Here is a 24086-nt window from a genome sequence, read left to right on the forward strand (position 1 = left end):
CGGAAATACTTATTTAGTCGTACGCAGTGGACGCGCCGCACGCTCTCTCCACCTCCATCTTCGTCTCCAATCAAGCTGCTGATCCGCACCCCGGTTTATCGCCCGGGTGGTTATCACAGATATTTTCACCGAGAGAAAGAGCCCAGTCGTCGCTCCAACGCCAGATCCCCATAGATACATCTCTGTGATTTTAGATCTCTCCAAACGGATTTTAACGAGACGAGGAACAGTGCAAAAAAAAAAAAAAGATTAAGAAGAAAACAATGATCAGTGTGAGGTCCGTTTATTAAGAAAGTTTTTTTTTCTTGCTATTAATCCTTTGATATTGTTTAATCTGGTGAAATAACGATGTGTACTTTATAATAGTTTCGGCATCGAGGGATGAAGACCGCACGATAAGAGCGATCTAGGATTCCACAAATTCCGAAAGCTGTAAGGGTTGTCCACAGAAACTATGATTTTCAAGGCGATACTGTTTCTTGCGCTCGCATGTGCGGTAACTGCTGTGAAAAGAGGTAATTATCATCAATTTCCGGTGCTTACGTATATTGCGATGTGTACATATTTATTGCGGCATCCGGTATCTAATTAATTTGTTCGTGATTATTACTGAATGACGATGTGTTTTGCAATGGGACACAGCATTAGGGTTTCACCGAACTCTCATTGTAGAGAAATAATTTTTCTAAATAACTGAATTATATTGCACGTGTAAAAAAATAATACATTAAACCAAAAAATATATCACTAATGTCATTCTTGAATAAATATAAATTTTTGAAAAAATATTTAAATTTATTAATTAAATAATTACACACTTTTTAAATAAAATTTAATACAGGAAATAATTAATATACAGTGTAATATACTCTAAATATGCATCAGATGGTTCGCACATGTGCGTGATACTTTTTCGTTTTTTTGTTCCTAGAAATTGTCAAGGACTCAACACTATGCGGTCGGACGACATGCAAGGGTAGGTAACATTTTCACACAGAGGCATTCCAGAATAGCACAATTCAGCTATCATATTTCCATAGGTTTGAGTTACAAATTTATCTGTATCATTGAAAAAAGAAACGAAGAAAAAGGAAATAATTCGTTGACGTAAAATTTTTTACAGCTGCATTCTTAAGTTATGTCTTTGTGCCAATAATTTTTTAAAGAAATTAATAAAAAAAAAAAATATTTTGCAATAATTAATCGGGACAAATATGTCATAATACATACGTCTTTTGAGTATGAAAACGCATAGATAACAGAAATGGTTGCATAGAATAGATAACAGAATAAGAAATAACGATTATTACGAAAACAAATTATTGATAAATAGATGAGGAAAAAATCTTTAGCATTTCTAAACATTTTACTAACGTCATAGCAAATAACAAATGTTAGACATAACTAAAACTTTCAGAAAAGTCAATATGTGTTAAAGTTTAAAAATAATAAGAAATAAAGTTTTTTTTTTAATTTCTGTATTAAAGAAATAAATTTTAATTATATTTGTTTCTTTCAGTTCCGTCGGAAAGAAAATTCAAATATCACGAGGATATCCATTACCTGTACACATATTCCGTGGATGTAAGCACAAATTTGGGGTATCATCAGTTGTCCCATCATTCAAGAAACGATTCAGCTTTACACATTGACGCTACCTTGTCTATACATTTCAATAGCCCCTGCGAGGGCACTTTAAGAATTTTGAATGCCAGCATTAGTCATGATCGTAACACATACAATCCCGAGTATCCGGATCGTGCCGGTTCCGAATTCAGAGCTAGTCTTGAGAATTATCCATTGAAATTCACTTTCGACGATGGGACGATTCATGAATTATGTCCAAATCGACATGAGTCGGTTTGGACGTTAAATATCAAAAGGGGTATTCTGTCAATGCTGCAAAACAATATGCAACGTTTCGACGTGGATCATCGTGGCGATGAAACGGACGTCCACGGCACGTGCGACACACATTATCGCTTGTACGAAGCCAAAAAGACCAGTCTGATTGTGAAAAAAAATAAATTTTTGGCTGACTGTCGAAATGGCCCCAAGTACTTTTCCGTCGTGCAGTCGAATTCTTACACAAGTCCGCGAAAGCAGCATCGCCAACATGGATTATTCAAATCAAGTAGCGACTGTGAGATCACGATCGATCATAACATCTACGAGAGAGTAGTCTGTGAAGAAGTGCAATTATTACAACCACTATCTAATAGCGACAAAGCCGGCGCTAAAACTGAATCTCGGACTGTTCTTCAGCTAGTTCAGGAAACAACGGATTCCATCTACGGATATGAAGAAGATGAAGACGACGAAGAAAAAGATGACGATAATTTTGTGCAGCATTCATCTCGCATCAAAAGAACCACGTTGTTGTACGATCACGCGAAAACTCAGAAAACTATGCACGGTGAGCTGCGAACTTCTAGAGATTTATTGAAAAATATGTGTAGACTTGGAAATACTGAAGAATTGCAACAAAGATTTTCTGAAATATTTACTAATTTTATCCATTCGGCACGCTTCTTGGATTATCCGTCGCTATCGCAGTTGTATAGCAGAGCTAACAGCATTTGCAAAAACGGAAAGTAAGTCACTGTCACGTTTTTTTACTATAATATTTTTTATCTCAATAAAAAAAATTGAAAAATTAATAATTTAAAAGAGTAAAGTCAAAAATTATGCCAATTAATTTTTATTTATTATATTTTTTTCTTAGGAAACATATTATTGCCGCATTACCATATTTAAATAGTAATGCCGCAGTGAACGTAATGAATGATTTAATAATAAAAAAATATGTTAATCAAGCAACCATGAATGAATGGATCATCACTTTCGCTTTGTTCCCACGACCGGATCGCAATACTATCAAAGCTCTTTCTAAACTATTAGATTTTCATCAGCAAATTCCTCAAGTTCAATTTATTCTCAGTTACTCTACAATTATTCATACATATTGTAAAAATAATGACAACTGTATTGATTTGGAAGAAATAAACACGTTTCTATCGCATCTTCAACAGAAAGTTTCACAAGGCTGCGAGCCTCAGTCTCATTCTTCCGTTACAACAAAAGAAGTAAGACATTTATGAGTTTTTTTTCTTTGGTAAAATAAAAAATTAATTGCTAGTATATGTGAGGAATAACAAAGATTTTAACTTAATTTTAATTTAATTAAAGACATTAGAAGCTTTGAAAGCGATCGGCAATATGGGACTCGAAACGGAAAACTTACAAAGAGAATTAAAGAAATGCATAGACAACACCGGTGGATTTTTATCTATGGAAGTTCGCATTGCCGCTATCGATGCTCATCGTAGACTACCATCCTGCGAAGCGACCCGTGATGAATTCTTCCTTGATTATTACCGTAACACAACGTTAGACACGGAAATCCGTATTGCTTCTTATTTACATGTGATGCGTTGCCCCGATTACAACGTTATTAAGACAATCAAACACACTCTTCAAGTAGAAGAAGTCAATCAAGGTTCGTAATTTATCGTTATTAAATTTTTTATATTAATATTTTATATTTGGAAATCAAGAACAATATTTATTTTTTTGGAAAATTATATTTCGTTGCATTTTTTATTAAAAGAAAACTGCTTTATAAATGGTTTATGTCATATTTTTAGTCGGTTCTTTTGTATGGAGCCACTTAATGAACCTGTACAACTCTGCCTCGCCTACTAGAATTGAAATCCAAAGTTTGCTAACGGATCGGGACATCAGCAACAAATTTAATAGTGATATCCGAAAGTTTTCTCGTAATTACGAGAAATCCTTTTTCTCTGAAGAATATAACGTTGGTGTGAATTATCAGACGAATTTGATTTTCTCACCAAAGTCATACGTACCACGTTCGCTCATCTTTAACGTAACCGCTGATCTTCTTGGACAGTCTGTGAATCTGTTTGAGATTACAGCGCGAATGGAAGGTCTCGAGTATTACGCAGAGAATCTCTTTGGTCCAGATGGTATTTATAGCAACGAAAAAATTTCAAATTATCTTCAAAATTTTCTTAGACGTTTTAGATCAGCATCGGAAAATGAAAATTATTGGGACGAAGTGAAACGGTTACCTAATATTATCGATAATAACTTTGATCATCCGAAAATAAGTCTTGGTTATAAGGTAATTCAAAAATTAATAAAATAAAATGTTTTTAATTATTTAATTTATAGAATAATTTAATTAATTTTAATAATGCTAAATTTATTGCGAAAGATATTTGGAAACGAATTGATGTTTACAATGTTGGACGGCGACAAAGAAGTGAGGACTGCATTGGCGAAGTTTAATCTCTGGCAAAAGATAATGGAGTTTCTGGCCATGCAGGAGATTCTTTACGAGAAGACTGGTATGTTCTTGGATTCTTCTTACATAGTACCGATGGGGTCTGGACTGCCAATTCGTTTGGATCTCGCCGGTTCTGCGGCCTGCAATTTTAAGATCTCAAAGATACTCAACGATGCTCGACTATCTGATAAGGAATTTCAACTTACTGCCCATATTGCTTCCAGGTTTGTATTCTTTCTCTATAAGGGTATATTAATTTTTTAAATATTTTTTGTTATTTTATAATAATTTTTAACATTATTAACAATTATTTTAGCTTTCTATTTTTATATTTTTTTTTTTACAGTATGAGTGTCGATATGATGAGTACAATGACGGTGGATGCTTTTTACAAATCTGCCGGACTTAAATTGCGAACGAATCTTTACTCCTCCGGAACAATACAACTTCATTTGAATATAAACAATACCAATTTAGTGCATGTGAGTTTAGGTTTACCGAACCGCAAAATCGAGATATTTTCGTTAGTCTCGGATATCGCCCTCATCAAAAGCAATGGTGGTGAAGTTCAGGAGAAACCATTAGGAATCATGGTAACCGATCAAAATCAGAAAAATTCACGACATCTTGCAAATGTGCCTAAGAATATTATTAGTAACACCACATGTAGTTGGGCCGCTTTGGATAGATTAATAGGTTTAAAGATGTGCACTGATTATCAATTTACAAACGTAACTAAGGATCCCAATGCACCCTACTTTGTTTTGAATGGTCTCACGCTCTTTAAGATCTATTTGCTTAAAGCCGATCCAACTGCCAAGAATTATGTGTTGGAGTATAGTTGGAATAAAACTCAGGTACACAAAACCATAAATAATAATTTTTTTATAATAAAACGTAATAAAAAATTAAAAATTCGACAAATTCTTTATATATATATTTTTTTTTTTTATTTTATTTAGGAGTATAACATGTTTAAATTAATGTTTGATACACCTGGCTCACAAGTGAATAGAGAAATAAGCGCTATTATCACTTTTGATATAATAAATAATAATGTTACTGCTTTATTTCATTCGGCTGGTAATTCTATGATTGCTAAAGGTTAGTATTTTTCTGAATATTTATCTAGTTTTTTCTAATAGTGATTAATAAAATTTTTACGGTAATATTTTAATTTACTTTTAGGTACATATAAACGTTCCGAAGATGAAATTATTATAGACGTCGGTTTTGATATTAATGGTACAAAGCACTTAGATGCCAGCTTGGGTTATTCAAGAAAGAAGTTTAATCACGGTTATACTTACCATCCTGTAGCTCATTTAACTATCAACAGCGAACGCGTTGCCGCCATTTCAGGTAATTTATTGATCACGATTATATTTCTAATTAATCATTTAAATCAATAAATTTTTATAATTTTTTTAAAAGAATAATTTTTTTTAATTTATTATTAAAGCTTTCAGATATTAAATTAACGATTGTTATTATTAAATGTAATATAATTGTATTTTTAAAAAACTTTAAAAGATGAAAGATAAAATATTTAAAAAGTTTAAATTATTAGGTGTTATTAGAAACGCACAGAAGAACAATATCTCTCAGTTTGATATTGATTTGACATTTCAAACAAAGCGAATTTGGAGCAAATTGGCCGGCTATATTGTTAGGCGAAATATTAGTCTAGCTGGCGATTTTCAGCTTGACTATCAATTGCAACGAATGCCGAGAAAAGAAACTCTTCATTTGGAAGTTTCGCTATCTAATCGTTCATCAAAGACGTTAACGTACAAGTCTGCCGAAATAAAGTTACATTCGACTGCATATCCGCAACTTAACGCTGTAATAAGCGCCTGGTATCAACAAGCTCTTGGTCATTTGGAGCTTCACGCTGAAGTAAATTCCAATCCGCACCTTAAGGACGACCGGCATAAACTCACAGCACAACTTATTGTCTCCTACTCGAAAATGTATTTTCAAAATCAAGGTTCAAAAGTGACCGCATTGATAGCTGTCACTAAACCTATTCAAAATTTAGATCTTAAAATGGGAGTCAATCACTATGTTCTCGGCCCCGAATCGAAGACTAGTCTACTCATAGGATATGCACCAGGTAAAAGGCAAAATTTATGATTATTTATATTTATAAATAAAATTTTTTCATCTATAGAAAGAAATAAAAAATCTTAAATTTTCAGGCAAAGAGATCAGTCTGATCGTTAATATCATTATGCCACGCGGCCTGTTATTCTCTATGGAAGGTCATACGAATCTCACAATTCCGAACTTTAACTCAATGCTGATCGACGCACGTATCAACGAGCGTTCACCAAACGAATATGACTTGGAGTTCTCCGGAACATGGTTCAGCGGTCATAACATGATTGCCCGCGGCGCTTATTCTGATCGATCGTCGGCCGTTATTGTTAATCATCACCTGAAAATGATATTAAAATCACCAAGTTTTGTCAGCCCTATTCTGCTCAATTGTCACGTGTATCAAAATCACAGCGATCTTAATATCAATTTATATGCCGAGCAGCTGGATTATGATAAGTACGGCTTTGTATTAAATCACACGGTGTTATCGACGACAAGTTTAATGTCTTACGTGGAAGCGAGGTACCACGGTAATGTATATTCGGCAATGACGAATATTGACACCACGCGAGAAATTCGTGTGGAGCTACACCTAGATAAATGGCGGGATGTGCATTTGACTTTGAGTGGTATTAATGAAGAGAATCGGCAAGAGTTGGCCGCAGAAATTAAGTGGGACGCTAATAGAGATCCCGCTTTAAAGCTGGGCATAATATTACAGTTAAATAAAATGTATTTGATGAACGTAACTTCTTCTGGAATCAAACGAAATGCAATGATAATGTTAACTTATCCAGGTCGACTAGTAACTGGCTCTTGCGACTTGGTTGTACATAGTCCACATAATTATCTAGTGGATATTATTTTAGATTGGGGTGCAGAGAGTGAAATTAAAGCGTCGATTAGCACGGATTACATTGTGCATTCAGAAATAATTACTGTCAAGTTGGAATCACAACTGTTAACACCTTTCGAAAATTGGAAGAAGACTGCTTTAAATGCCAAGTAAATACGTGTTCTATTATTATTTTATGCGCGCGTTAATAAAATATTTAAAATATCGTAACATTAATAGTAATTTAAAACGCAAGAAAATTAATTGCAATAATATTTTTGCTTTTTTTTATAGATTTTTGCAACTGCCAGATAAGATTTTAACCAGTAGCAGCGTGCATTGGAAGGATTCTCAACATGTGATGGCGGAGTTTTACGCTAGTACGAGCGAATACAAAGATCTAAAAGAATGGACCGCAAACTGTGGCTTAATTAGTACTGTTCATTCCAACTCGTGGGTGACTATGAATATCACACACAAAATATTACGCTCACAAACAGCGGATACACACATGTTAATCAAGTACAACCCCGACAAAACAATCGATGCGCGTAGTATTTGGCATTTAGACAAAGAATCGGACGATGTATTCAATTTAACCGGCAACCTGTATTTGCATTCACCTCTAATAAATTATCGGAAGAGCGAGCTTAAATGCCAACTACGTCTCATGACCAGTTGGAAATTTTTCGGCGCAGCTAATCTTGATTTAGACAAACGTAAATACACTGGTCAATTAATCGGTGATCTTGTTTATTGGAAAGAATCAAAAGTGGAGTTCAACGTTACCACGCCATTGGAAAAATTCGCCTTTGTTCGTGGGAGGTTCGGCTTATCGGAAACCAACCACCATATGGTAGCGGAAGTTGTCACACCAAGCGGACCTCTGGGCGTTGAGGGATTGTGTCAAATTTTTACCACAGCTTATGATTTTAATATTAAGCTTATGCTCGCGACTCCTGTCGAGATGTTACAGAAAGCGTTAGTGGTAGCTAAGCTGAACAGGCGTGAAGCTGACTTTAGAGTTGGCTATAATAATATTACAGCAGGTTTTCTCGGCACTTGGCATTATCACAATATCACCGATTTCGATTACAGCTATATAGTGCTCACACCTCTTGATGGGCTACAAGAATGTGGTGTGATTACAAAGCTGATTGTCACATATTTAGAACATGAGAAAATGTTGAACGTAGACACAGAGTTTTCGGTAAGACTGGCAGAAACTAAACTCGGCGTTAAAATTAAGGGTGGACCAAAACCACCACCCGTTAAAATTCCGCAAAAACCAGGAATTACAAGATCTACAATAAATAATTCTGAGTCGAAAGAAGAGGAAGAGGAGGAAGAGGAAGAAGAGGAAGATGAGGGTCTTTATTTTCGAGGGGAATTGCAGGTAATTATAATTGGATTAATTAATTTTAATTTTAGTTATAATTTATTAATCAAATTATAATTAAATATAACTGTAATGTAAATATTTGTTGATTTGCAGATATGGCTTTTAATAATTCCGAACGTATCAGCAGAGTTGGATATCGATACTGAAGGCGATACTTATAAAATATTAGGCATGATACAATTACCACCTGAAAAAATTATCATAGATGACAGCTTTACTATAGAGGATGTTTTTCACATGAAGAATGATCTCCATATTGAACTTACGTTTAGTAAAATTAGAGAAATAACATCACTATACGCGTTTATTGTCGATATGGAGAATCTTTCCTACCTTATGGACATGAGCGTAAACGTTAAAAAAAATTCTGTATGGTTTGAGGTAATATTTTTTATATTATTTGATGCCATATTTTGCATTTTTATAATTGACAGCAAATTATCAAAATAAAAATTTATTAAGCACATACAACTTTACAGACTGGATTTCATGGCAATTATACGCATCAAGTTGGTAAATACCGAAAGGCGCATTTAGTAAATGTGAGCATAAAGACGCCTTTAAACAATTTTAAAACTTTCCATACTAATGCTATCGTAGAAATTGAAGGCAATCTTTACAAGAGTACATTTTTGATTCACGGGAATAAATTAATTTTAAATGTACACGGAAGTATAAAAGTAAGTCTTATTTACAATTAACCAAATTTCCAAATAAAATTATGAATATTAAAATAAAATTATTTTTAACATTTGTTTTTTGTATAGCTAGAGAAAGCTTTGGTGGACATGATGATTTCGGGTGCGATCGATTCGCCTGCTATAAAAATACCACGAACTACAATTATTATGAAAAAAGACTTCTCCAGAGAGATGAAGGAAATTGAGTTCGACGTAAGGATGGAACAACCAGTATCGAAACATGTAAGTATTAATATATATTTGTAATCTAAATATATGAATAAATTAATTTTTATTAATTTATATCTTTTATAGTGATTAAATTATATTAATAAAATAAATATTAAGTTAAAATATTTCTTTACAACACTTTTCTAGATTTCTTTTGAATCCGCCTGGCAAATAGACGAGCATTTTATGAAAATCTCTACAAAGTTGGAAAGCTGGATACAAGCTTTAAGATCATTGAAGACTGATGTTTTTTACAGCAACACAATTCGTCTAAACAATACCGCTAAATTAAATATACATGTGACACATCTTGGCAATCGAGAATATCAACTGATTGGAAATTTAAGCAACGGCAAAATTAACGCCGATTTACATACACCGCTATTGGAGAAACCTCATTATAATTTTCACGGTGATTTAAGACAGATCAATGAATCATTGTACGATGTCAGGGGAGAATTAAAAAATGAGTTGCAAGCTAAATCTTACGATGTAAGCTCTGTCATCTTTGTTCAAGACGATGCTATTACTTCGATGGATGTGAAGGCCGAGCCAAAGAGTGAGAACACCGATCGAATCATTTTGAGGCTGAAAAGAATGAAGTTCAGTCTTCTACTGAATGTTGAAGGTGGGTCATTCAATGGTACTCTTGACGCAAACGTGCTGCATAATCTAAATTGGGACGTGAGAGCTCGTACAGATATCCAAGAAGCTCATGAAATAAATACCTATCAATTGAGTACTTTTATGAATGTGCAAGTTAGCGGCAACACTACTTTGTATATTCACGCCGAGACGCCTTGGAACGACAGCAGGATTCTGACGATAAAAGGCAACATGATGTTGACCAATACGACCGGTGATGTCCGACTGGACCATAGATTGAACAACGATCGTTGCCACGCAACGACAAAATGGAAATTAAACTATATGGAAGATATATTTATGAAATTAATCACGGGATATGACACCACGGACTTAGGCAAAAAAGAAATATCCACTCATGCATTCTTTAAAAACCCTGGTCGATTATATAGAAACCTCGACTTGGGCTTTGATCTAGATATCGATCGAAAAGCATGGGAGTTTGAAACGAATGCAACTATTGGTTTCCGTAATTATCAGAATATTGACGCGGTCTTTGTTGTAAAATTACCACCCCCGAACAATGACGATCATCGATTTTTGATCAGTTATCATACTAGCAAGAACATGCAGGATATTTCTTATATAGTAGGCTACAACACGATTCTAACGAAGAGCAATTATGCTTCAGATGGAGCGGTTCGTATTATTTAATCTTTAAAAAACAATAAAATTGATATAAATACAATAATATAAACGTAACACATTTAATTTTAATAAATGGAATGTAAAATTTCAGATACGGATGGCTACGAATGATATTAACGGGCACTTTCGGTTAACTTGGGGAATGTTGCCCTTGCAATCTCTTAATAATCTTTTTAACATCACCTTCGACAAAAAGGAAATGGAAATCAAATATTCTCTGTACACACCTCTATACTTGGAAGAGGAAACGATTGTGCTTCTCTTTAATTACAATGCTAATTCTGATAAACAAAGCTTGATTAACGCCGATATTTTTTATCCTTCAAGACGACAATTTGGAACCGTAAGAATATCTTATGAAAGTTTAATCAACGTTAACGGAACCCTTAACGCCTCGATATCTATGCAGGATATGTCATACGCTGGTTGTAATTTTATTATATTTACCACTCTGTAAGTGAACTTACTATATAATGAAAAAAATTGCAGAAAATAATTTATTTTATTGCATGATAGAACTTGTTAATATTAATTTTTTTTTCTTTTGTGTACAGGAAACAAAATAAGAAATTTGTTGAGTTCTTCTGGTTAAACGATACAGCTTTAATAAATTCTGATTATAATTATTATAGCGAACGATTGGATTCGAATTTGGAGGGTATTTTACATATAGAAGTTCCTTTGAATGCTCGTCACATCGGTATTCTAAACTACGGTTACAAGAAACGTCCGCAAGTCACCACCGGCCACTCGATCTTGACATATAATAATCAGAAGATTTTACATGCTCAATATAATTCAAAGAGCGAATCCCGTGCTGGTTTTGACAAAGATCGCATCGAAGTTACAGTGGAGAATATTTATAAACCCATAGGCATCGTATATGTAAACCAGTTTGAATACAGTGGCGGAAACGAGGGTACTAACTATCCCACTGTTGAGTTTAAACAAGTGAACATTTACCGATTAGACAATAGCTCAGCATTCAACATCGCCGGCGAGTCTAGAATCCGAACTACTCACACCGGCCAAAACATTTATTTGAAAGCGATGCACTTAAATAAAACAATCCAATTGAAGACAGATTATGAGATTCTATCCGGTGAATTTGATCAGAACACTTGGCTGAGCTTGGCTGACGACGCCTGGGTGTCTTATCACATTAACATCTTAAACAAAACTACCGAAGATATAGATAATCAGTTTCTTATTCTCAGTTTGTCTTATCCACGACGGAATTTTACTGTGAACGGCTCCTACAAAATCACAGGTAACGAGATAAACTCTGAAGCTAATTTACAATGGGAACGTGAAGACGAAAAATTAAGATGTGTCGGTGCAGCTTTTGATTGGATGAATATTACTAATACATCGATGAAAAGTCAACAGCAAGCCGTCCTGAGTTTTCATCATCCAACATTTAAAAAGAACGTTACGTTGAAAGGTGAATTAATGAAAAAAGACTATAAAGATTTGCTAAACTTTATTTTTACCGCAAATTATTCCAACGACGAGGACAAATTATTAACATTGTCCGCATTGTTGAGAGACGAAAGCGATGTATCGAATAGAAAGTATTTCTATAAAATAGATGGCAAACACATCAACACTAAATTAGATCTTGATATCGAGGGATATGTTTATAGACAAGATTACATTCTGCTTGAAACGGTGAATAATGCTCGATATGTGCGCGGTTATATGCCGAGCGAAATTGGGGAATTAATCGGACGAATTGACCGAAAATCAAAAGAAATAACTTATAGACGAGTGAACAATAACGACGTAAAATATTTTGCAATCGGTTATTATCCTACGCCTTCTCAATACATTGTAAATGGCAGTATTATTAATACGCCTGACCTCAACGCTACTGGCATTTTCTTCTTCGATCCAGATGAGAAACTCACCTGGATGATGGTGAATTATACGCCCGGTAAATATTACAAGACAAAAATTAGTAAAATTAAAAATATTACAAATATTAAAAAAAATTAAATAATTTTTGTAGATGCAACAGTGAGCTTAAGAATGCACGGCAATATTCCGGATGCTCGAAATGCCATATTTAATATTTGGAGAACTTACGATGATGACTTAGTAATTTCAGACGTTTCTTTCTACTTAAAGTTAAACCATTCGAGACTCGTTACTTCAACTTTGCGTTGGCGGCCTGAACTTAAGAGTGATATTACTGTAAGATAATTTTTTTATTAGAGATATTAACATAATATATTTGAAATTCAATTTGTACTTATTGTCTCGCAATTATTGATAGTCTATTATAAAAACAACCATCAATGAGATTTACGAAAGCGTGGATAATGATATCGATTACTGGAAACAATATATAAAGAACGAAGTAAGAAGTGCGGTCTTGGATGTGTGGGAGGACGCTCAGCAAGACATTTCAGGATTTCTCGAAGATTGGAAGTAAGCAAATCTGTATTTAATTTTAAAATTGTATAATATATTTAATATTTCTAATATTATTATAGATCACAGATGCTACAAAAATTAAATTAGATTAGATGAGACCATCGATTTAACTTTTCAACTATTCTAAATGTGACTGTTTAGGACACTGTATAATTTTCTTTTTAATTTTTTTCAGTGATTTAAAAATTCTTGAGCACGACTTCGAAGATCTCAAAGTATATTTAAATAATTCTTATAACGCAAATGATTTTTACATCAAAGATATTGTCGGTTTCGGCATATATGTCATTGATGAATTATCACTGAGAAGTCATATTGAATCTCTTCCTAACATTTTGAATGAAATTTGGGAGATTATGGGTGAGTCTGGGGAAGCTTTGCGAAATTCGTTGCTATGGTTAATCGAAACTATCAAGAACGCCTACACTAAAGCATCTGAAATTACGGCCGCTGTACTGAGAGGCGATTCATTATCGCAAGTAGCGAATATAATTGAGAAACTCATCGAGAAATACGATATATTTATCAAAGATTTGCACGTGTCTTTCATTAAATACATCGAGAATCTTTGGAGTACGATTTTCTCGTCTATTTCAGAGCAATGGTACCGTTTCTTAAAATTAATGGAACCTTTATTCATTCGTTTCATCCATTATCTTGAGACAGTCGTTTGGAAGGCAAGCAAAGAAATGCTGGATTTCTTATATGATCGTAAACAAGAAATTATCACGTCACCGTATTTCGATCGTTTTACTAATTTCACTCATGACATTGATAAAGTTTATCGTGACATCAAAGCGAATGATATAGTGACCAACATACATAAGTACTCTGGTATAGTAATACAGTTCATAAAAGAGCGTTACTTTGCCTTTGTGCCTTTCGGCAAGGAGCTCAAAGACGTCGTAGACGAGATCGTGTCGGAGTTAAAAGAGCTTCGAAAACTACCTTCGGTAAACTACGCCGCGGATAAATTCGAGCAGCTGTATGACAAAATCAGCTATTTCTGCGAGTATTTTGAAGTCAAACTCAAGATAGAGGGTCTTATTCGATTAGTGCACTCCAAAATGATGGACATCAGTCAGACGGCGTTGCAAGCTGAAAGTCGCTACAGAGAAGCTAAAACTATGTTTATCTTTGATCCTAATGAGGGTCTAATGTGCTTAGAACAGAAACTACCCATGTCCTGGCACGCTTTTAATCAAACGCCCGAATTTCACGAGATACCAGAAATCAGAGCGATTGCGGATATTAAAACGTATTTTGTTACCTCGAACACTACTTTTTGGAGCCTTTATTATCAATACAAGCCGTATTCCGAGTTGTCAAACTGGTTACCGCCATTTAAAGGTTTGCGAAAATTTAATAATATTTTAATTAATAATTGAAATAAATAATAAATTATTTTGAATACAAATTTTGTTTTAGCACAAGCCATGATTATCGGTTCCCAGCATTATATCACTTTCGACGGACGTTACTTCGATTTCGCTGGAAATTGTACGTATTTGTTGGCAAAGGATTTTGTGCACGATACCTTCGCTGTTTTAGTGAAATACGATCAGCAAGCCGAAGAAATTACTCACAAAATTATAGTCCTAATCGGAAATAACGCTATCGAGTTGGATCTTTTTAATGACGTTAGTACAATTTATTTTTGCAAAAAAAAAAAAATAAATTATAAGCAAAAAAAATTTTATAATTATTTTATATTAATAATATTGGATTATATAAGTAACAATAATTATCTGAAATATTTTTATCCAGACAATAAAGCTGATCTCTCAGAAATCAGCGGACATAATCAACAATTTGCAATTGCCAATTGAGTTGGATAATAATACGTACGTTTATCAAGTGGAGAATGTAGTCATGGTAGAGCGCAGGCAAAATCAATTTCGACTGGAGTGTAATCTCAAATTCAACCTGTGCACATTGGAATTATCGGGCTGGTATTACGGGAAGACGGCTGGGCTCTTCGGCACAATGAGTAACGAACAGTTTGACGACATTCTGGGCTCGAACAAATTATTCTTAAAGGACACCGGCAGTTTCGCTCATAGCTGGTCCGTCAATGAGAACTGCATTGAAGAATCAAATTATGCCAGTAAGATTGAACAGCAAAACGATATAATATTAATGTTTTGCGACGAGCTATTTATTAACAAGAGCTCGGAGTTTGGCGTTTGCTTTGGCGTGATTGATCCCACTGAGTACGCGAATATGTGTCTGAACAGTCTCACCGAAACCGAAGTATGCACGGTGGCGATGTCGTACATGCAAATGTGTCTGTTCCGTGACACTTACATGCGAATACCTGACCGGTGCACTACATGTGCAATGATAGACGGCAGTCAAGTTGCCGAGGGTCGTTTCAAGCGATTAGAAAACGACGATGTACCGCGATCGGCCGATATCGTGTTCATTGTCGAGGCAAAGAACTGCAATATCGATATTAAAACGAACAGTAGCATGGAGTTGCTAATCACCCAGCTCAGTAAGGAACTGAACGATCGAGGTCTTACGGGCAATCGGTGGTCTTTAATAGTTTTTGGTGGTGATGGAGTACACGACAGACCTAGAAGCATTATTCTCGATGGACAGATCTTCACGAAAAACGTAGCGCGCTTTGTCGATTATTTTGATTATGTGCCCACTGGTAGCGGCAGTCAAGATATTTTTGCCGCGATCGGTTTCGCTTCACGACTCGTTTTTAGGGCCGGCGTGTCAAAGACTTTCATACTGATACCATGCTCGCATTGCGAACCGGAAAACCAAACGGTAATTGCAATTTTTTATCTTTGTAAGTAACAATTCTTAAATTCTTGTTTAATTAATTTTATTCTTCTCAGCTGGAGTATTCTGTGCTGCATCAAGTATTATTGGAGCACGACATCACTTTGCACATATTAATGGACGGCGACTTCGAGTTCGAGAAGGAGAAGATCAGTAAAATTTTCTACGGCTTGGACGCAGCTAAATCGTACACGAAAAAAGATTCCCGCGTTCTAATTGGCGACATAGATTTGAGGAGACAAGTAAAACTTTCTAAAAACATCCTGGGTTATTGCACCCCCCTGTCCTTAGAAACAAATGGCACGATATTCAGCGGGAATAAGTTACGTCTCGAGAAGTCGGCGTCAATCAAGAAATTTGCGAGCGTTTTTTCGAAAAGGATTGCTCTCACAGCCGAACCGAACAAATGTCAATTTTGCGAGTGCACCGCCGATAACAACGGCGTCACGCAGATGGAATGCATGCCGTGTATATATCCGACGCCTGTACACGTGGATTACGTAACCGTATGTAGCACATGATATTTATTAGAAACGTTTAATAAGCAGATTGTTTAAAAAAATATACTTGATTAAATCTATTTGCAGGAAACCTTTAATGAATCGCTGTCAATGATGCCACCGTTGCACGATATAGATCATGGGCAGATCGATATAGAGAACGACTGAAATAATTAAGAAAATACCGCAAATAATATTAGATGTTAGATAACTTTGCGCTGATATTAGCCGTATTTATTTATAATATAGGTGATATACCTACCTCCTTTTTCAAGATTTCTCTTGCAGAAATAAATTGGGATTTTTAATTAGGTTTACGAATATTATAAGTACACTGAAATTACTAAAAATTATTTCTAAATGACAGAAAGCTTAATGCCAAATAAGTTCTATAATTCATATTTTACGACTGCCATTCTTTTACATATCAGAATTAAAAAATATATCGCGGCATATGGTAAATTATAATAAAATAAAATATATGCTATAAAATAAAATACCATTACGTCATTTCAATATTAAATATTAAGGTGTAAATCTTTTTAAAATGAAATTATACACTAAAAGACAAATATGGCATTTGCTGCGGCGACGGCCGCTAAGAACATCGAGAACGCGCACCATTACTTTTACATTTTTCCCCGTAAAAATAGTACTGACAATGTAAATAATATTGAAGACATGGATAATATCGAAAAGATGTTATCTGCAAGCGAAGATACGGATGATTATGACCCTCAGTGTACAATACATTTTTATTTCACTGTTTTATTGGATAAGTGATATACTTCATTTTTAGATTTTTTCAAATATTATAAATATAATACTAAGTTACTTTTTAAAGTTTATCTAGCTAATGAGTCAAATTAATAAATTAAAATATACCAAGATATTATTAAACTTTTTTAAATTTATTATGAAGTGCTGTCAAAGGTATTACTGTCTTTGTCTTTATCATTATCAGTTGAACTCGTTAATGATTTTTTTTGTCGGATATTACTGTGCCACATCCCGTAGAAGAAGTATATTGTCAAACCTGTGATAATATAAATTACATTAAGATATAATTCGGGATAAATGCCCATGCACTTATAAATACATAATTTTTTTTTCTTCTTATGATTTACTTACCAATTGCCATCCACACGGCGAATCGTATCCACGTGTTTTTATCCAACGTAAACATAAGATAAATGTTAATAAGAATACTGAGTCCTGGTAAAAACGGCACTAGTGGTACCTGACATATATAATATTACAAAATTAATATTTATTTATTTTTTCTAATACATTATTTATCCAATAAACACTAATGGAATATTAAAATATCGATAACACAATTTTTTTAATAGTTCAAGAAACATATACTGTACCGAAAATGAGAGTTTTGTATCAGATACTGGTTGAAAATAAATAAAACCAAGAGTGGTTGCGAGTGCAATGGCTAAAATTACGAGTAACGCTATGAAAGATGCTTTTCCTGCGCTGATCTCTGTCATATACGATGTTAATAAAACAGCCATACAAATACAAAAAACGACTGCAAAGAAATACGTACATGAATCATCTCGAAAGAGCAAAGATAAGTAAAAGTAATGACTTACCGTAACAACATACGAGAGCGGTAACAATTTGCGATGTAAGTTTGGTGGAGTGATTTAATTTATTGGCCCTTATCAATTGTTTTGCGATAAATATAAAAGTCCTTGGATTATGATCACCTTTTTTTTCGTACGCTTTACTTTCCTCGTATCTACGAAAGATATTATTAATTGAACTGTATAATTTGTATTTTTTATCCTAGCCTGATATTTTCCGAACATATCTTTAACTCTAACTCTTTAAAAAATCAAGAATACTAGATTACAAATTTAAATTTGTTACCGTAGAATCAGTACACAAGATGCAACAATTGAGTATGTAAGCAATGTGCAGATACTCATCATATTAACCAATGGTTCGAGTTCAAATATTGTCGCTAGAATGCCTGTAATATAATGCTCTTTAGTAATTCTATAATTACATAATTAATACTCGTTTCACTGCAATTGCAAACCTGTAAGTAATCCAGCAGAAAGCGTGCCCATGATCGGAGTCTGGAATCGCGAGCTTATGTTACCCATCCATCTGAAAACCAGACCGTCTGAAGCCATTGCATAAATCACTCGCGGCAAAGGAAACATGGACCCCAGCAAACTAAAATAAGTAAAGTTCGATAAAATAGAATATGCCGTTTTTTTTCCATTTTAATAAAGGATTTATTAAGCCGCGGCTCGTTAAAAATTACCTGGCGCATAGTCCGCTAATCGCTCCGACAGTTACAAACCATTTAGCCCAATCCCATCCTATCACGTCAAACATATGTGGAAATGGTGATTTGGCATTTTGTTCGTAGAAAGGTAGTACGGTGGTGAGCACCGTGGAAACGCCGAAATACGCAAAGAAAACAATCGTTAGCGACACAACAATTGCTATTGGAATGGAACGTTGTGGATTCCTGGCCTCTTCCCCCGTGGTAGCAACGCAATCAAAACCGATAAACCCGTAGAAGCACGTAGCCGCTCCAGTTATGATACCCGATATGCCGTAAGGCATGAATCCTCCGTCGCCGGATTTGCATTCCTCGCAAACGGAACAATCTTCACATTCGCCACAAGTAGGTTCCGTTTTCCAGTTATCAAAGTCGGCTATAAATCATTGTAAATTTTATTGGGATAGATATCCGAAAACTTTCTGAAATCTGTATTATTAAAAGATATTTGTAAGATTTTTAATCACAGTTTAGAAATTAAGTCAACGTTTTCAAAAATAAACTCGAAAAAAGACGTACCTTTCAAAGAACCAGCAATTATAACGAAAAGTACAACTGACAGATTTACGAGGGTAAATATATTATTTACCATCGAAGATTCCTTGGCTCCGAAAGCGAGAGCAACTAAAAAAAGAATTGTATATTACTTGACATATTTTCATTGTTATCAAAATTGCGCAACAAACTGATGAATTAGTAATGCAAAGTTTATGCACATTCGTGCGTTACAAGACACGCGATTTAATCACCTTATCAGTGTTATTATCCAATAAAACATGCAAGATTTGATTAGACTGGCTATAAATTAAAAGGAAAAGTAACTTTCTTATTACCTGAGAATGCCAAGGTGACGCCAAGTGCGAAAAAGTCCGGATATGATGACAGATTATCGACTTTCATAGGCATCACCGATTCGAAGAACTTTTTCATTTTGTCATCGAAGAGCACGTCGACGTACGTGCTGAGAGCACGCACCACGCTGGCTGAACCGATAACATATTCCAGAATCAAGGTCCAACCCATGAGAAACGCTACAAATTCACCCATTGTTACATAGCTGTAGATATACGCAGATCCAGCGCGAGGTACCCGTGCACCAAATTCGGCGTAACAGAGACCTGAAAAAAAAGGTAAAAAATTTAGTAATAATATTATAAAGCACATGTCTTTACGTTTGACTAAAGAAAAATTTGTTACACTTGTCATATAAAATTAAAGACGATGATTGGATAAAATTAATTTTCAGATTTAATTATTTTAAAAATAAGCATTATAATTTTTATTACATGTATGAAAATAAATAATATAAATCGGTGAGCTTCACTTTATTCAAATTTACTTTGAGAATATTAAAAAATATATATGTTAATGCCACCTGAACAAACAATACATCTTTATATTGTTCGTACGTAGAGTGTATATTAATCATCATTATCATTATAAATCATTACTTATCAAGTAAGCCAGACGAAGTTTTCTGAAATCCTTAAACCAAGTTTAGCAATGGAATTCACGAGTGAAACAAATTTATCTTGATCGTTGTAGTTCAAAACTACGTCAACAATTTTCGTATCACATTCTGCAAAGCTTGCAGTATTTATATCATCAGGATTGATGTCTGTTTAGGCAACAGTAAAAGTAATGAGCTAAGAGATGTGGACCACATACTCGTTATTTGATTCAACACTCAATGTTTAGAATATAGTTTCTTTGAAATACGTTTTTTCATCAAAATGTTTGAAAAAGTAATAAGAAAATTTTTGTAAAAATACATTTCTGAAGTTACGTTTTTATTTAAGCGGCTCATGACAAAAAAATAGAAAAAAAGAATCAATAATGTTAGCCAAATAGTTGATTTCTCACATATTAATGCGATATAAATTTGTAAATGAATAATACCTGCGAACATCGATGCTATTGCAGCAATTGCGAATGATATAGTCACCGCGGGACCAGCATAGCACTTCGCGACGGATCCTGCTAAAACGTAGACACCTACTCCCAGAGTAGAGCCAATTCCTAAAGCCGTGAGATCTAAAGTTGATAGCACCCTCGCCAGTGTACTTTCTTCCGTACAGTCCACTACTTTTCTACGACTAAATGCCTCATATAAGCTACGCAATTTCCACTTCATTTTATGCAACTAGAAAAAGAACATGCATATATGTACAATTAATAAATATAATAATTAATAATTGCACGTGCCAAAAATAACTTTAAATCAATCAGTGAGAGACTTTTAGAGAACGTTACAATTTATTTTTGGAAAAATGCATAATTTTCTCGAGGAAAAAAATTAATACTGAACTTACCAGAAGGCAACTTGTTAAAAAAATATCCATTTTTTAGAACAAATTTAAAAACGTGAAAAAAAAAGAAAAATCAACTTTATAAACTGTCTGCCGAACAGTTAGCACGCGACTGTTGACCGACTAAAGAGACTTAATTAAAATGCCTTTATATAAATCACGTGACGGCGCTACTTCTTCGATGCCTCTCTCTCATCACTTAATTGGCCAAACTGTTTCATTGTTAATAGAAGGGCATTTCTACAAGCAAACTTATGTCTAGATTTATTACAGTTAATCATCGACACTTCATTGCGAAAGTGAACGTCCATCTTTTCTCCGAGTTGACTTAAACGATTCGTAGAAGCGAATAAAAAATGCTCTATGTTCGTTTTTTTTTTTAATATCTATTTGTATTATTCAATTCTTGATCAGCATTTCATCATAGGATCGGATATTCTGTTGAATTTTAATTCGGAAATAATCCTATTATATCAATTCTGTGCGTAAAAAAATATTAAAATTTATTATTTAATTTCCTAGAAAAATTAAATATTTAGTACAAAAATTAAATTTAAATTCTTTTAGAACTAACTTCATATGTATATTTAAATTTATAAATATCTTAAATAAATATATAGTATATTTAATGTTGCAAACGTTTCTTAATATGTAGTAACGTTCAATAGATAACACTTAGATAATACTTACGATAAACATGATACCTACTTCTCCAAAGAAACTTTGTCGATTTGTCGCGAATGTTTCGTCACAATCACTGTGCAATCGCACCTGGACGTTCTGGACAATACTGTCAGTAATACTGCATCATCTTGAAATTGTTTTCACAAATACAACTATTCTCTTTATTCTGCTTATCTTTAGGCAAGATATCGGTTATCCTTGACACATGTATATGATAATATGATCATAATCATAAACGAGATACGTTGATATCCCCAAGTAGTCGTTTGGAATTCAGTATCGCTTCTGCAAGCTTGAAGAAGTTACACGCATCGAAAGATAACGAACGGTATTTGAATATACATTTTCACAAATATATACTTCTATAACTGAAAAATTTACTTGTTAGTGATAAATATAAATTTATTGCAAAATGGACGAACTATACATTATACATATATGTATAACAAAGATATTAAAAAGATTTATAAACCATATATCTATGTATATATAATATGTTATAGCAAATAAAACATTATTTCAATTGGACGGATGTCATATAATACAATCGTATAAGTATATAAATTACAAATTTAAACTTACGATAAATATTTTATATATAATTAATGATAAAATGAACATATATGCACGTTCGCTTGAGTTTTTATACATACATAATGTAGATATATACATTAATATCTACATTATAATTATAATAAAACTGCTAGCACAAGCAAAATATTTTTTTTAGATGAGTTACGTGTATAAAATTGTATGATAAAAATGCCACGAAATTTGTACGACAAATGATTCACTTAAATATAATACATTCATGCATTTACAAAGCTCCAAGGCTTATGTAAAATTAATTTGTGTATATTGTAATACTATTTAGCATGTGTAATTATACTGAGAATTATCATATGCTCTTGTTAAAAACAAATCTGTGTATATTCAGTCTGCAATAATGAGAGTGATTAATTCATGAAAAGGCTGCCTACAACGCCAGCGAATTGTCCTTGCAGAATCATTATCAAAATCTTAATGCACCATATAAGGAGAGCATAACTGTTACAAGACACATTCCTAAAGATATTTTCTTGTTGCTTGCATCTGACTGCAATAAATAATGAATAAATAGTACTTATTTATTAATGTCTTTACATTAATCTAAGAACGTATACTTACAATAACGTAGTAGTTACATCTATCGCCTTGACAGCAAGAAGAACACTTCCAATCTTGGTACCAAATGTGAGTGCAATCGGGCATATTGTTACGCTGCAGCCTCTCGCATTCTCTTTTAGTAGCACATGTTTTAGAGACGTAAAATTGTTTCTTAGCACCCTGGGACCAGTACGGCGTGCCTAAAATCATTACGCATATTACCATTTTATAATACAATTATGTCAATATTTTATTCTTTAATTAAGGCGTCTTTTTCCAATTCAAAATTGTATTTTTTTTAAATTACGATTCCCTCTTATTGTTGTTTAAAAGATATCAATGCAATCTGATTTTTTAATTGAATATATCCTTATCGTCTTCAATAACAAGACCGATTAAAAAGTTATTGACTCATAATTGGAAAACAGATAAACTGAACGCGCACGCGACGCCGCGAATAACCTCAAACAGCTAAATATTCAAAAGAAACCTCGCGAGGCATTAACTTACTCCCCCATTTGATTTCCGTGAGGCACACATCCTGCCCCTGCTCGCAGGTCTTAATAGTGTTCAAGCATTTGTCTCGATTGCCTTCTTGATCTGTGCAAACGTAACATTCCAGGGCGTGGCCTGCGGGCAAAAATGATTAACAGAAATGAAGGCGATTCTCGGATTTTAAATCACTTACCGAGAGACGCGCAACAAGTGACGATAAGCGCGAAATGCCACATTGTGAAATTTGACATATCGGAAAGATAACACAAGTACAGCTTATCACAGAGCGGCGATTGGACTCGGAGCCCAGCCCAGCTTTAAATCAGCAGCTGAGGATGACGATTTAGCGCGCGTCCACCCATATGCACAGCACGAAAGTCGTGTAGACGCCTTGATGACGTCTTTTTTGAGACTACTCGTATACGACATGTATGGTAGTACCACTGTCTCACTGCAGGTGTCTCAATAAAGCCGTCCGTCCGAAATCTTTCGTCGATTTAAATTCAAACGTCGCAAAGAAAGTCGTCTTCGCATCTTTTGCACGCTTAAA

The 24086-nt window shown here is 34.1% G+C and overlaps 2 protein-coding genes across 6 annotated transcripts; one reads left to right on the forward strand and one right to left on the reverse strand.

The window, feature by feature from the left end:
* Window positions 1–17481, forward strand: Apoltp (Apolipoprotein lipid transfer particle). Of its 2 annotated transcripts, none has more exons than XM_070668597.1 (27): window positions 1–277; window positions 367–515; window positions 932–976; window positions 1520–2594; window positions 2726–3086; window positions 3190–3499; window positions 3648–4147; window positions 4241–4536; window positions 4659–5169; window positions 5275–5416; window positions 5501–5674; window positions 5883–6428; window positions 6514–7420; window positions 7545–8646; window positions 8746–9033; window positions 9132–9332; window positions 9420–9575; window positions 9711–10847; window positions 10948–11309; window positions 11411–12792; window positions 12868–13052; window positions 13135–13289; window positions 13471–14645; window positions 14724–14935; window positions 15063–16076; window positions 16148–16597; window positions 16679–17481. In XM_070668597.1, exons 2-27 carry the CDS (start codon window positions 455–457, stop codon window positions 16757–16759), a joined length of 12828 nt encoding a protein of 4275 aa, XP_070524698.1. In that variant the 5' UTR covers window positions 1–277; window positions 367–454; the 3' UTR covers window positions 16760–17481. The 2 variants fall into 2 exon arrangements, with proteins under 2 accessions (XP_070524698.1, XP_070524699.1); XM_070668598.1 differs by having other exon boundaries at window positions 1–272.
* Window positions 16964–24066, reverse strand: LOC139109506 (cationic amino acid transporter 2). Of its 4 annotated transcripts, XM_070668609.1 has the most exons (13): window positions 23730–24066; window positions 23552–23671; window positions 23063–23241; window positions 20802–21045; window positions 19736–20020; window positions 19422–19526; window positions 18879–19278; window positions 18648–18787; window positions 18476–18578; window positions 18196–18344; window positions 17965–18131; window positions 17723–17831; window positions 16964–17627 (listed from the first exon to the last, which is right to left on the reverse strand). In XM_070668609.1, exons 1-13 carry the CDS (start codon window positions 23785–23787, stop codon window positions 17506–17508), a joined length of 2181 nt encoding a protein of 726 aa, XP_070524710.1. In that variant the 5' UTR covers window positions 23788–24066; the 3' UTR covers window positions 16964–17505. The 4 variants fall into 4 exon arrangements, with proteins under 4 accessions (XP_070524710.1, XP_070524709.1, XP_070524708.1 ...); XM_070668608.1 differs by lacking the exons at window positions 23063–23241; window positions 23552–23671; window positions 23730–24066 and adding an exon at window positions 21920–22907; XM_070668607.1 differs by lacking the exons at window positions 23063–23241; window positions 23552–23671; window positions 23730–24066 and adding an exon at window positions 21902–22907.
* Between the last annotated feature and the right edge of the window lie 20 nt (window positions 24067–24086).

This window comes from Cardiocondyla obscurior, linkage group LG18 (assembly GCF_019399895.1).
Source record: "Cardiocondyla obscurior isolate alpha-2009 linkage group LG18, Cobs3.1, whole genome shotgun sequence".
NCBI classification, from domain to species: Eukaryota; Metazoa; Arthropoda; class Insecta; order Hymenoptera; family Formicidae; genus Cardiocondyla; species Cardiocondyla obscurior.